At 33.2% G+C, this 15,157-nt stretch overlaps 2 protein-coding genes across 11 annotated transcripts; both read right to left on the reverse strand.

Annotated features, from left to right (window-relative positions):
* LOC120073154 (nucleolin) lies at positions 1 to 3,518 on the reverse strand. Of its 2 annotated transcripts, XM_039025809.1 has the most exons (4): positions 3,175 to 3,518; positions 2,646 to 2,711; positions 2,372 to 2,509; positions 1 to 754 (listed from the first exon to the last, which is right to left on the reverse strand). In XM_039025809.1, the coding sequence occupies exons 3-4, from the start codon at positions 2,489 to 2,491 to the stop codon at positions 266 to 268; spliced, it is 609 nt and encodes a 202-aa protein (XP_038881737.1). In that variant the 5' UTR covers positions 2,492 to 2,509; positions 2,646 to 2,711; positions 3,175 to 3,518; the 3' UTR covers positions 1 to 265. The 2 variants fall into 2 exon arrangements, with proteins under 2 accessions (XP_038881737.1, XP_038881735.1); XM_039025807.1 differs by lacking the exon at positions 2,646 to 2,711 and having other exon boundaries at positions 3,175 to 3,502.
* Positions 3,519 to 5,054: 1,536 nt separating this feature from the next.
* LOC120074393 (glutathione hydrolase 1-like) lies at positions 5,055 to 10,825 on the reverse strand. 9 transcript variants are annotated; one of them, XM_039027502.1, is made up of 9 exons: positions 10,560 to 10,825; positions 10,295 to 10,399; positions 8,719 to 9,038; positions 7,361 to 7,876; positions 7,057 to 7,292; positions 6,612 to 6,876; positions 6,366 to 6,503; positions 5,961 to 6,230; positions 5,055 to 5,514 (listed from the first exon to the last, which is right to left on the reverse strand). In XM_039027502.1, the coding sequence occupies exons 2-8, from the start codon at positions 10,299 to 10,301 to the stop codon at positions 6,012 to 6,014; spliced, it is 1,701 nt and encodes a 566-aa protein (XP_038883430.1). In that variant the 5' UTR covers positions 10,302 to 10,399; positions 10,560 to 10,825; the 3' UTR covers positions 5,055 to 5,514; positions 5,961 to 6,011. The 9 variants fall into 9 exon arrangements, with proteins under 9 accessions (XP_038883430.1, XP_038883432.1, XP_038883433.1 ...); XM_039027504.1 differs by having other exon boundaries at positions 8,719 to 9,058; XM_039027505.1 differs by having other exon boundaries at positions 8,719 to 9,070.
* Positions 10,826 to 15,157: the final 4,332 nt, after the last annotated feature.

The raw sequence follows: 15,157 nt of genomic DNA on the forward strand, positions 1-15,157 counted from the left end.
TTTGGCCAGCGAAAAGTGAACTCCTTCCATTATCAAATTAACTAAAGCATTGAAACTAATCGCTGTTTATCACTGCTGCAGCTAAAAAAAAGTTTCAAAGGTACTCTAAAATCATGCAGCGGAGACATAATTACTAATTTGGAACACATCCTAACAAACGTCCTCAAGAAGCTAAAATAAAATTTAAAAAAAAAAAAACCCAAAAGTCGGGGATCAAAGCTACATATGAAAAGTGTCTATATCCGCTTTTTCATCTCCCTAATTTTTACTTCTTCCTCTTCTTGGGAGGCTGGAGTGCTTCCTCGTCTTCGTCCTCATCCTCTTCTTCCTCATCTTCTTCCTCATCTGCTACTTCATCTTCGTCCTCTCCACCATCATCATCCTCATCACCATCATCATCCTCATCGTCGTCATCACCATCATCGTTATCATCATCGTCATCGCCATCATCATCTTGATCCTCCTCCCCATCAAACTCATCTTCCTCCTCTCCGTTTTCTTCTGCCCCACCAGCTCCACCCTCCGGATTCTTCTTTGAATTACTTTTATTATTTTCATTGAGGTTGTTGGTGTAGTCATCTCCATCTTCAGATGATAAATCCTCTTCACCTTCGCCTTCACTTAAGTCGCCATCTCCATCTCCATCGTCGTCGTCGTCGCCATCTTCTTCAGCATCAAGTGGTGTGGATGATGGGCACTGGGTGGGACTATCTCCTTTCATTCCAGGATTGATCAGAAATGCCCCAAGGGGATCCTGCAACAAAATTTCCAAGAGTACAGTAGTCCATAAGGTTAAGCATGTCAGCGACCAACAATATCACTTGCAAATGGTAGTTACAAACAAGAAAAACAGACACAGAAACCACACAAGAACTATCAGTTTCTAAGTTCCTTGTACTTTTCAACTCAACATGGTAGGCAACAGATTTTAATGAAACCATTAATGCTAAAACAACGTAACCGCTGCCAGTTCACCTGATTTTATACCATTTAAGAAGTCAAATTGACAGTAATACCACACAATTAATTCTGGTTTTCTTGTTTTATAATTTTAAAACTTGATAATTAGTAACGATGATAAGGACTTATTTAATTTATAAAGGAATATGATGGGACATGTTAACAGAAATGAATAGTATGGCGGGCGTACATTTGTTGGCATCCCCTGTCTCTTGGCAATCTCTGTTTTTACTTTTATCTCCTTAACTTTTTATTTTCAGTTTATTTTATTTTTGCCCTTGTCTTTTCTTGTCGGGATCTGGTCACCAACCAATGTGATAATAAAGAACTCACTTTAACGTCTAAATTGCCCGCTAATTGCAATCGCCAACATCAATTGGATGTCATAAATGGCATCCATTAAGAAGCAGAAAGGCAGAGGATGGTGGGAAGGGAATACACTCCCAATCACAACTAGCCGAACACTATCAAGCTAGAAATAGATATAGGAAGATGCAAAAAGATGATTCTTTTGAGCACTCGGAACCACGTATTAAGATTAATTTTCCTAAATCCAACAATCCACATAAAAGTCGCAAATACTCGAAGAATTATTCGAGCCCAAGTCCAAAGCTTTAATATTCCAACAAAAAAAGTGACATCTCCCTATCTTTCAATTGTTTACTGAAATTTCCCATCAAACGAATAAATTTCGCAGCATACTTTATTTATTCTATTCTTAAATCCAAGCTGAAATTCCGTGTCAATCAATAGTATCCTCAACCACTGAATTAAAAGAGGGATGTGGCGTGTTATTCAAGTTGTCGGTTGAGGGCATTTCCGTAAATTTAGCATCACACCTCAACGAACCCATCAAGTGGGGTCAATTGAATGATGGCCCAATAGGAAAAAGGAAGGGAGAAAGATAAATCCAAAAGAATCCCACGACGCGTGATTACAGTAATTTCTTTGGAAAATAAATATCAAGTTTTCAACTTTCTATTTTATAATTCGTAAAAAAAATAAAAATAAAAATAATTTTGTTTGTTGAAAAAATCAACCAAAATAATCTAATCGAAGCCGTACGATGGGAATCAGTTAGCCAAATGGAAGGTGTGGCAGTGGGTGGATCTGTTGGATATTTTCTCACCTATCCTACAGAGCCTACAGCTTACTTTAGCGACTAAAGCTCAGCCGAAATCGGCAACATCAAAACGTTGGCCGAAGCCGGCGGGTTTCTTCCATAGAAAACACACCAAAACCATCCAGTAAAAACCGATTTGAAACATCATTTTCCCCCAGTTGAAAAGCACAGCCAGCAAACTCTTCGCATATTAGGACCAGAATTTGTTTTAGAAGGAAAAACATTCATTAACTGGCAGATAGAACTCAGAAATTATAGGGTAATTAAAAAGGTTAGAGAGCGCCTTGCCTGAGCCAGGCGCTGGGTGTTGACCAGAGCCGAAGCCAGTAAAGCAGCTAAACCATGACTGGCGCATGCCAGTGAGCCATCACCGAGCGTGACACCTACTGAACCATTTGCTATCTCCATTCGCGCGGCGACTGTTCCCTGCAGATGCATCAAAAGGCCAAAAAAAAAAAAAAAAATGATGAGAGAGGTGGTCACCGTCAGATCTGTCTCCAAATATTCAACAGCCGTTAAAAAAAAAAGAAAAACTAAAATTATAACAAAACATCAACTCCACCGGAAATTCTGTGTCTCTCAGTCAGCCCCCCCTACCGTGTTGATTTGGTAGTTTCTACCGCCTATCCTGTGGTTTGACCACAGACAATAAATCCAAAAAGGCTCATTCTAGGACATATTCAAATACCTTTTTTTTTTTTTTTTTTTTTTTTTTTTTTTTTCTAAAAAGCATAAAAAAAGAGAAGAGGAAGATTTCTGACGCATCCTCTTACGAGCAAAGAGGCGTCGACTTTGAGTGAAGCAAAAATTTCCAGTGTTGATAAAGTCAACGGTAAATCCAGCACAAAAGTGACAAAAAAGTATATATATACGAGAAATTCAACTACAAATTCATAGTAAAACGACCATAAACCACAGAAAATTCAGTTAAAACGTCCAGAAACGACCTCGAAACAGTAGGAAACTGAAGAACAAGAAGCAAGAAGAAGCAAAACAGCAGAAAACAAGAAAAGATGGAGCTGAAATAGAGAAAAGAAAACAGATAAGAGATAGAAGAAGGAAAACAACAAAGAATTGAGAGTAAAGCGTACCGAGAAGACAGATCAGAGCAGAGAGATGGTAGATCTGGACGTATCGGGATCTAAAACCACAGAAAAGAAGCAGGAGAAGCAACGTTCATTGTGGACCGTCCGATCGAGATCGAAAAGACACAGAGAAACGAAGATATAGAATTATCGGCGGCACTCAGAGGGTTGAGAGGGAAGGGTAGGGGGTGAGGTGAGAGAGGTGAGAGGGAAGTGAGAGAAGCGAGTGCGATTACTGGAGACCGACTGCCCGTAATTTTCCAGTCCGGTATCGGGCAGATCGGGCAGCGTCGTAATCTTGTAAAAAAGACCGCGTTTTAAGCTGCCCAATGAGCCTCGATGGACAGGTGTGGGTTCGGATAACTTTTCTCATCAATTTTCCCTTTGGTCCTTTCATTTTTTTCTTTTTACTTTTTCTGCAACGGGTTTTTCCATTTATTACACAACCTTCCTCGCTCCAACGAAAACTGTCTTTTTCATAAAGTCTTTGTCGCCTTTCTTTTCATTTTTCCCCCCCTCTTAAATCATTTTTTAATTTTAATATGTCTTCAACTTTAAGCCTCTGAACAACTCTTATCTTCAGATTAAAAATAAATTTATTATTATTTCTATTTTTTTAAAAAAAAAAAAGAAAAGAAAAGAAAGAAACCATATAGTCAGATCAGACCCAGTCCACGAGGATCTCGACGTCGTTGATAATAAATAAATATTAATGAAAGGATATAATTAATTTGAGAAAAAACCCAATGAGCTTAGATTTATAGCAAGAGGGCGGTATGGGCCTTAACAGGCCCAGGGTCATCCTTGGCCCAATTATCTTCTGGAAGGATGAAAAATCCAGTTTAAAACCATGGATCATATGCAATAGCCCTAACAAGATCATAAATATGATATGTTGTCTTAAAAAGAAGGAAAATTCATGTATGAAACCCTTTGAATGGGGACACAAATGGCGTATATTAAAATTTTAGAAAATAATTATCTTTGAAATCACCTCATAGTTATAATCTACACAACTAGAAAATTAAATTATTAGCTATGAAAAAGGGTTTAGGTAAGGTTGGTTCGATTAAAATCTAGTCTTTCGATCTCAATTTTAATTCAAATCTATAAAAATGTTTATTTATTATAAAATTTATCATTCTTAATCAATAAAAACATGAAACAACAGCATTTATGGTTGAAAGTAGAAACTAAGAAGAAGAGAAGAAAAATAAACCCAACCCAACCCAACAACCATTATTAAATAATGAACCTAATCTAATCCAAATCCAACCCAACAATGAAATATTTGGATTGGATTGATTCGGATTGCTCAAATCCTTTATTTAAATTTTTGTTGTAAAAATAAGCAAAATGTTAATATGAAATTTTTTATTTAATTACTTTCATATATTGAATTAAGATTAACAACTCAATTTGAATTTGTATTATAAAAATCAAAGTGCTAAAATATTATTTTAAGGAGTTATTGGAGAATAAATTATCCAAAAACATCATGATATTAAATCAAAATAAAATCAATATATGTAGTATCATAAGTAAAAAAATACTTTTTAAAATTAATAATAAATTCGAGTTGGTTTGAATTAGTTTAAGGTATTTTATGTGAACCCATGAATCAACCTAACCCATACAATTTTAATTTATTTGAATCCAACCCAACCTAACCCAAATGAGTTGATAACTCAACCCAAACTGCATAAATTGAGTTGGATTGATCGGGTTCGGACTTTTTGAACACCCTTACTTAACAACTACCTGTAGTCAAAGATGGAAATGATGTAATATATATATATATATTTTAAAAAAAAAAAAAAAGAAAGAAAAAAGAAATGTTCTTGTTTGATTAGTGGACCAAACAATTTGTTCTCCACCCCTAGTGATGAAAGAATATCCTGATTGGAATAGCAAAACTTGGATACATTTGATTCACTACACCCCAATTTTTTTTTAGAATAGGTGATATTATTATACAAGAACAAAGGGGATTCCACAACCCGAGATCAAGGCATCAAAGCAACAAAACTCAAGCAAATACAGGGCAACAAAACCAAAACAAAGCCAACAAGATAAGACCAAAACAAAACCACCATATAAATGCAAACTCGCAAAACACCAGGTAGAAAGCTAGAGAAAAGAACCCAAAACCCCACAAATTAGGGACAACAACAAATCAAAGAACAACGTAAAGTTCAAAAAGAAAAAACATCCGTAAACACATTAGATAAGACCAAGAAGATCAACCCGCCAAAAAGTAGTACGAGCATGAGCCGTAGAGACCATAAGGTGAACCAGAACAGACACCGATCTCGATCGACCTCCATGCAACCATCGATTATGCTTCTGCCAGATGTAGTACATGGAAGCATATCAGAAAACAAGGAAAAAAAAATGTTCAAAACGTTTTTTTTATTGAAAAAAAAAAAGACGACAAAGAATAAGAGCTTGCCACATGGTAAACTATAGTTGAACAAGTGGAATTCAGAACCTAAAAATCAAAATAGATTTTAAACTCAATAGAAACAAAACACAAAATTCAATGGTAAAAATGTTACATTTTGAAATCTAAAGATCAAAATAGATATTAAACTCAAAATACAGGGGTAAAAGCGTAACATTTTAAAACTTAGGACCAAATGTAAACTAAATCCAAAACTTAAGGACTACTTTTACCTATATTTTATATATTATACAATGTCATAATTATTATTTCCATAATGAATTATAGTGTTAACAACTTCTCACTAATAGATTAGAGAGATGATTGTGCTAAAAAGTTCTAAACTCACCATTTACCACGGCAGTTACATAAATGGAAGATGTAAAAGAGATCCAAACAATCAAAAGCCTGCAGGAGCCCCGCCCTTCCTGGGATCACTTACAGCAAAAAGCTTCCCCAAGCCACCACCTTGAACAATAAACTGGCAAATTGTCCCTCCGGCAAGCCCTTCTAAGACATGACCCTTCTTAGCAAGGGCTGCCCTTGTTTCAGCGGGAACTTCAAAATGGTCCTCTATCACAGTTGTCCAGTTCTCATAGTTCAAAATGTTTGGAATCAGCTGTTCGTTTCAACCAAATTGTATTAATTCCCAAACTTCAGATTGCACTTTCTAAATGACTAATAATATATTAGTGTAAGAATGTCTGAATCAGATGAACAAATGGAAGAATATTGGAAGCTAGATTAAACAAACCGGATGGTAAACTCTGGGAGCCATCACAGATGAGAAAGGATCCATTCCTTTTGCAAAATGATTCAACAGAACCTGTGCTGTTCCAGCAATGATGAAGCCTCCTCCACTTGCACCAACCACAGCTTTTAGTTGACCATCCTGTGGATGAATTTCGTGAAAAACTTCGATTATAAGACATTTATAAAGCTAGTGACATTTGGAATTCAAGTTCATTTGTGAATGAAAGAAATTAGAGTGAAAATTGACCTTCAGGACAATAGTAGGAGACATGGATGATAATGGCCTTTTTCCTGGCTTAATGAAATTGGGTGGTGCTGGTGGGAGTTTATTAGCAGAAACATTAGCAGGGATAGCAAAATCGTCCATTTCATTGTTCAAGACTATTCCAGTACTTGGGGAGAGTATATGTGCTCCAAAATAGTAGTTCACAGTGGTAGTCATGGAGACGGCATTTCGTTCTCCATCGACTACAGACAAATGACTGGTTCCATGGTCATTAATTGGATTCCATCTGTAAAAAACAGAATACATGTTACCAACAGGTTCAACTCAAAGGTAGAAAGTAGAGATAGAAGGTCTTGTTTGGAACGATGGGGAAGCACTTGAAAATGTTTACAGTTATACGAGGACATAAAGGAAATACTAACGACGAAAAGTTAAGTAATATAGCCACCCATGTAGGAGCACTGACCTGCCACCATAATGGCTTGGATCAAAAGTCTTCTTGTCATTGATGGTTTTCTTCAATTTTTGAGCAAATTTGGGTGAGAGCATGTCAGAAAGAACTTTGGAAACATTGTAGAAATCGGGGTCACCAAGGTTCGTCCTTACAGCAACTACATGTTTTAATGCTTCAATCTCCCGATGGATACCAAGAGGGCCCAAAAGCCCTGAAGGCAGTTTATATTGAGCCAGAATATTAAGCATCTGCAGTAGAACGTGGTGTTACTAAAATGAACTTTTAACCGAACTGCTCATAAAGACAACAAACTTACAAGGATCACTCCAGAACCTCCTGAAGGAGGAGGCATGGTGATTATATCAAGGCCCATTGTATGGGATAAGATGGGAACTCTTATTTTAACTCGATAATTCTGCAAGTCCTTCATTGATAGTAACCCTCCAAGCTTCCTGATGTCTCGTATCAAGTTAATTCCGATAGAACCATTATAGAAGGCCTTGACACCAAATCTAGAAATAGTTCTTAGAGTTTTTGCTAGTTTCATGTTGCGGACAACATCTCCCCGTTTCAACAATTTTCCACCTGATGTTAATAAGTTCCTGAGCCCTTCATCTCCTAAGATCCCTGATTCTGTTCTAACCATCTGCATATGAAGGTATGGAGATATTTTAAACCCCAAACGAGCAAGACGTTCAGCTGGTTGAACAAGCCTTGCCCATGGAAGCTTTCCATGTTGCTTCCAAGCCTCGTGAAGTCCAGCAAGCTCTCCCGGAATGGCAATGGAAAGGGCTCCAGTTGCTTTTGATGCAACATTGCCAGTATACATATTCTGTATATGAATGTAAAGAGATTTAAGAGGTTGATTCAATGATGAATTTTGGATGAATGAAGTTCATCGGGTTGTGTACAGCCAATAGGTAAGAACTCATCATTCATTAATTTCCAAACGTTAATACTCATAAGTTACACCCACAAGACTTTTAAGCATATGCTCGAGTAAAGGAAGAATTCTGAAAATCTGAATTGTTCAATTCACAATACCTCGGGTTTCTATAATCAATTCGATCCCCCGAAAAGATCGTTTGGATTTAAGGAGTCGCTTGGATTTATCCATGGTTTGTTTATTCCTTATCCCGAAAATACTATTTCGATCGGATCTAAAATGATTTAGAATTAAGAAATAGGATTTGGTTTGTTTCTATTTAAATCTAAAATATGTCTAATATATGTGATTTTTCATCTTCCTTGGATTGGAAAAGGGTGACACACAGACGATCGATTCGATTTATTTCTTTATCTCCCCATGAATCGTATGTTTGTAACAACGGGGACAGAATTTTCTCAATTCCAATCGATGAAAGATAGGACTTAACACATTTATAAACACCCATATTTTTCCATTCTTGCCCCCATTAGAATCAAAAGCTTTAGCCACATGAACAGAAGGCTTTGTAATGATAACTATGAACTACTTAACTAACATTACTCAATGCCACCAGACTATCAATGCACTATACAACGTTTGAACTTCAGAGATGAATGAACAATATGAGCTTTCCAATTTCCAACAACAATAAAATGAGCAAGATTATATGGTGATTGTGCTTTCCACGAAATATGATTAAATTGGAAATCTAACAAAATAGAGGAAACAAGTGGAATACAATTTACCTCAGAAGCTAGCAAAGGTGCAGTCTCCCTCATATCAAAAGCCTGAGATTTTCCACTGGCTGACCTGATCAACATAAGGGCTCCTCCACCAATACCACTTGATGCAGGACTAACAACCCCCAGGCAAAGAGCAGCAGCAACCGATGCATCAACAGCATGTCCTCCTTCACGTAAAACATCCATACCAATTTTGGAGCAACGGTGATCATCTGCGGCAATGGCACCATGGCTTGCTACAATAACTTCGGGTCGAGCTATAGAGGCGGGAGGCAGCAACCCAATAGAAACAAGGACAATTACAAGCCACCGCGTCAGCATTGCTGCAGCCACAAATGCAAACCTGTATTGATTACTTAGTGGATATTACTGATCAGTTTAATTGAAAAAAAAAATAATAACTAACCACTATCAGGATTAATATATTTTTGCTCGTCAATCTATGTTTAAAGACATGACTTGGTAAAGAAAAATGGTTATAATTTTTTTTTAATAGTTTTTTAACTCAGCCCATGTGGCCAGGATTTGAAAATTATACCAAAAGCAACATACTAAAATGGTGATTATGATTAGAATTTTGCAGGTCAAAGCATGTTTAACGACAGCACACGGTACAAAAAATATGGTTTTCGATTTTTTTTATGAAGTTTTTGAAATCAGCCCATGCAGAGAATTCGAAAATTATGCCAGTAGCGAAAAAGATAAAATGATTTCAGCACCTATAAGATGCAAAACAGTTCGTAAGACCATGTTTTCTTCGTGTCTTGATGAGAACAAGATTTTGAAAATAGAACATGCGACAAAACATAAGATTGAATTTAGTGCATTTGTTGGCTTTAGAAGTTTATTTGACAGTAAAATTTGCCAAGTGGATCTTGATATGGAAATTATTGATTTGGTAGTTAGTTTTAAAATAATATGTGGCAGAATCTAACTGTTGAAAGTTGACAAATTGGAACAGTTTTTCTAAGAGAGTCAGTAAGATGACAGAGAAAGAATGATTAGAACAATAGAGCAAATGAACAAAGAGAGAAAAAAATCAGGCTTATAGAGGAAGAAAGACTGGCCAAGGGCCATGTAGTAAAAAAATGACATTATATCATTTAGAATATTACAATGTTATATTATTCTACTAAGACAGACACCAATTACCATCCTAAAGGGGAATATTCTTCCCTCCAATCCCACAATTGTCGAACTAAGAAAAAAAGGACCACAAAGTAAGACATACACAGTAGGTTACATCCAATCTTTTTAAATAATTGGGCAAATTACAAAAACCACCCTTGAAGTATAGTGGTAGATGCAATTACACTCAAATTTTCAATGGTAAGAACTGAGGTTTATAGAAAATTAGTTACACTAATCTTCCTTACATTGAAAATTGAAATGCGAAGTTCAATTTGAGGAAAAGCCTTTCCCCCAACCAGAAAGATGAAATAAAATGGAGAGTTCTGATTCAAATCACAAACAAAAACCCAGAAATCAAAAGGCGAGAATGGATCGATAATAAGGAACACGCTGAATCAGAATTGAAATCACTCACTTGCCATAATTATTTAAACAAACAGTGACTCACTTGGCATAATTTATTGGCTAAGTAAGAGAATCAGCTCGAATCCGCCCTTTTTCGTCGTCGTCTTCTTTTAGTCGTCGTCTTATTTGGCAGCAACCTTTTTGTTCCCTGGCAGTTCAAGAAGAAAAACGATCGCAATGAGGAAATTACATTGACATTGGGCGAAAAACAGGAATGGAACCGATATATCGTTATCATAATCGACGACTTTCATGACAATTTTTGGTCGTTGTTTTTGTCTGAAGAGGATATACTAAGTTCACTTTACCTTAAACTCTCCGCTCCACATTTCTCCAGTTGTACGTTTCAGATCATTTTCCGAAATTTCAAGGGCTAAAACTACGATCCTGATTATCCAGAGGAGAAGAGCCATTGATCGTCCGATTCAACCCAATTTGAGTGGATCGGTGAGAGATAAGAGAAGAATAAAAAAGGTTGCACGATAGTTATTCGCAGATTCTTCCACATGCAGTCCTTTTTATCTCCATGGATCTTCGAAAAGTTTGAACTTTCTTTATCGGAAAATTTTCCGGCTCCATTTGACTTTTCGTTTCTAGTTTTAAGTTTTATATATATATATATATTTTTTTTTTTTTCTTTTTTTAAATTTACCCAGCCAATTTTTGAAATTATGATTTTCACTCGTTAAGAAACGCTCGAATTCTCGGTAAAGTTCTAAAGAAAACTGTTTTTCTTTTTTTCTTTTTTAATATTTTTACTTATTTTGTAAAATAATTAGAAAACATAAAAATGTAAGGGAATGCAAGTAGTGTTTTTAGTTTAATTTTTAAAAGTTTAAAAATAATAACCAATTGATTACTATCCTACCATTCCACTTGTTTATTTTTGGATTTTGAAAATTAAGTATATAATACTTTTAAAATAGTTAAATTCTTAACCAAATTTTTTTAAAAAAAATAAGTCTTTAAAAACGATATTCTTTAGTTTTCAAAATTTAACTTAATCCTTAAAATATTGGTAAAAAAAAAAAAAAAAGAGAGCCAAGATATTTAGAGATGAAATGAGTATTTGTAAACTTAATTTTAAAAGACTAAAAATAAAACACCAAATGATTATCAAATGAGGTCTTAAATTTTGGTTCTTTAAAAATTAAGTTTATAAACATTACTTTGCATATAAATTTGTTTATTTTGTTATCAACTTTCCACCAATATTTTAAAAAATTAAGTTAAATGATTTTGAAAACCAGGTTCTATTTAGTAACTATTTGGTTTTTAGCTTTAGTTTTCGAAAATTAAGCTTACAAATACCCGTCTCACTACTAAATTTCTTACTTTCTATCTACTTTTCATCCATTTTTTTTAAAAAAAAAACTAAGCCAAAATTTGAAACTAAAAAAATTACACCATGTTTGATAGCCATTTGGTTTTTTATTTTTGTTTGCTAAAATCAAGCATATAGACATTACTTTCACCTTCAATTTTCTTTCTTTGCTATCTATTTCTTACCAATGCTTTAAAACCAATCCAAAATTTGAAAACTAAAAAAATAGCTTTAAAAAACTTGTTTTTCATTTATGAAATTTGGCTAAGAATTCAACAATTGTATAAGAAAAATGCAAATCATTATAAGAAACGAGAAGAAAAATATATTTAATTTTCAAAAACTAAAAATAAAAAACGAAATGATTACCAAGGACCTTAGTTTTTAAAAACTAGTTTTTGTTTTCGGAATTTGGATAAGAATTCAACTCTCGCATTCAAAAAAGATGCAAACCATGATAAGAAAATGTGGGAAAATAAACTTAATTTTAAAACCTAACGGACCCAAGAAATAGTTTTAAAGAACTTATTTTTGTTTTTAGAATTTGGATAAGAATTATATAAATTATAGTATGAAATTAAGGAAAATAATAAACACAAATTTCAAAAATAGAAAAATAAAAACAAAATCATTACTAAATGAGGCCTAATTGATTATTAAATGACATCTAAACTATTTCTACCTAAAATAATTTGACAAAATGTTAAATGAACTTAGCTCAACAGGAATTGACATAAACTTCTTCTATGAGATTGAAGATTTGATCTCTCATCTTCGAACGGTTGTATTAAAAGAATAAATTGATAAATAAAATAATAATTTAAATAAATTTAATTTCCTAAAAAAGAACTTAAAATATAATCAATGAGATGTACTCAATTTGGTTTATAAGCTTTGAAGTTTGTGTCTATTTGGCCACGAGCTTTTATAATCACTTGAGAATTTTACAAATTTTTTATTGATTTATTAAGAACTACAAACTTCTAAATTTGTATGTATTGAACTTGTAATTTAAAAAAAAAATAAATCAAAATTCATAAATAATTTAAAAGTACATAAACCAATTTTTTTTTCAAAAGAAAAAACAAAAGATAAACCAAATAGATGCAAATGTTGGAGATCAAGGGCTATATTCGTAATTTAATATCTCTCTCACACTCTCTCTCTTCTTTCCTTTATTTACCATTTATGAATGTGAAATCAATAATTGCAAAAAATTTATTTTATTCAAGTTGATCCAACCCTTAAGCCCCACCCTTAATTGTATGAAAGGAAATAAATGAATTTAGACTAAGTCCCACTTTAACTTTATGAAAAGGAAATAAATGAATTTAGACTAAGTCCCATATTAACTTTATGAAGAGGAAATAAATGAATTTAGACTAAGATGTGATTTCGGTCACATAATTTGAAACTCATTTTATTTTAGATTTTGTTTCTTATAGGGTCCGAATTTAGTCTATATATTCTTTTATAAATACGTCTTAACAATAAGTTATTGTTGTGAACTTAAAATTAATTTTAGTTAAACTACAAATTTAATAAGAAATTATTATTTCTAATCTAAAAACTTTTATATTTTTCAAAACCAACATCTTTTTTAAAATTTTGTTTTTTTTAAAAAACTTAATTCTTACTTTTTTCAGTTTTTATTGGGAGGCCACACATAGTATTGTTATAGAAATATTCATGTGAAAAGCAAAAAAATAAAAAAATAAATAAAAAAATGCTTCGATTTCTTAGCTATTTGAAATCCCCATTTTTCTTACATTTTCAACCTTTATTTGGAGAGTTTGCTGTGTGATTTAGGGTAAAACCATAGGAACAAACAAAAAATAATTTTGAAGAGAAGAGGAAACAATGATTTCCAGATAGGTTTCAAACGAAAGGAACATTTGTTGAAATATATCTATAAATTTCATAAGGATTCAACTTCAAACGATAACTTCGTTTAAAGAAACCTTTGAAAATTTTCTTTAAAAAGTTGAGGATTTTTATAAAATAAAAATTTTCGTAAACTTTTCTGTATTGTTTCGGATACTATTAAATTTGATTAAAAAAATGTACACATATATATTTTTTAATATTTTCCCATAAAAAGTGGACTAAATCCTCGTGAAAAAAAAAAAACAGAAATGTTGTTTTACGAGTAAACTTAATTAAAAAATCTGCTAAATATTTTCTCAAAACATTTCTGGTAAATGTTTTCTAAAAAGTTTTCTTAAAATATGATACATACCTGACAAAATAATCTTGCATACTACATCAAAAATACCATAAAAAAGATTAGGTAATTTGGAAAAGATGGGAATAAAATGGAAAAAAGTGTCTGATTTTTTTTTAATAAAAATTAAAGACAAAATAAAATAAATTTGATTAAAAAATCGATCAGGTCCTTAAGAAAAAAGACAAAAATGTTGCCCAACGAGTAAATTTAATTTTAAAAAATTCCCATAAATATTTTTTTAAAACATTTCTTGTAAAATTTTCCATAAATGTTTTCTAAAAAAAATTCCTAAAGGACAATGATACCTAACAAAAATATAAACACCATAGAAAAAAGACATATAACTAAGACCTAAAGGAGTAATATGGAAAAAATGGAAATAAAATGAAAAAAAAAAGTTTCTAGAAAATTTTCCGTAAGAATTAAAAAAAAAAAAAAAAGAAGATCAAAAGTAGCAATTTCTGAGGATTAGTCACTGAACGATAAGTTGTATTATTTAGTCTTTAAACATTTTTTTTGATGTCTGAAAGACCTGATAAAATTTCCTAAGAGAATAAAAACCTGATAAAATTAAAATTTAGAAAATTGATTAATCAGTTTTTGGGCCAAACGGCCCATTTTAGGCCCATATGTAATATCTGTCCCGATTTGCATCCCGTCACCAACATCATTCAAGATCAAAGTTGTATTTTTTCTTCCTTCCCCACATTTTAATGTTGCTCCTGTAACGATCCGACCTTTCGAGTACTCTGACAAAAATCGTTACAATTAAATATATATTTCAAATTCAGATTTTTGTTCAAAAAAATTTATTAAAATAATAAGGATAGTTTTTCCAAAGTAAACTCGAAAACAAATAAATAATAAATAAATAGAACTTTTATTCGGGGTCTTCTAAAAAATAATATTCATAAAGAAAACATTCAAAACGTTAAAATTTTTTGTCTCACATTAAATTCTAGTTTCAAAACATTTAAATGACAAAAACATAGACTGAGCGGAAGCAATTTTTCTTATCCCCATATGGCTCTGTCACAGGTCCTGTCTGTCACTCGCCAACCTGTTTCTGTCATTCCCGAAAAAACATAAAGGAATAAAGGATGAGTATAACAATACCCAGTAAGTGATCCCATTACTAGGATTAAGCTGTGTTGTGGTTAGTGGAACTTTCATGGTGTAGTTATTCCTGAATGGCTAACTAGGGGATAACCCAACTCGCCTGAACTTGCATGTCTAGTGGCCTAGTGGCACACCGTCAATCATGGGAAAAGAAACATAATCGTATACCTGCTGGTTCACGCATGTCTAGTGGCCTGAAGGCACACCATCAATCATGAGAAAAGAAACATAATTGT

This window comes from Benincasa hispida, chromosome 3 (assembly GCF_009727055.1).
Source record: "Benincasa hispida cultivar B227 chromosome 3, ASM972705v1, whole genome shotgun sequence".
NCBI lineage: Eukaryota > Viridiplantae > Streptophyta > Magnoliopsida > Cucurbitales > Cucurbitaceae > Benincasa > Benincasa hispida.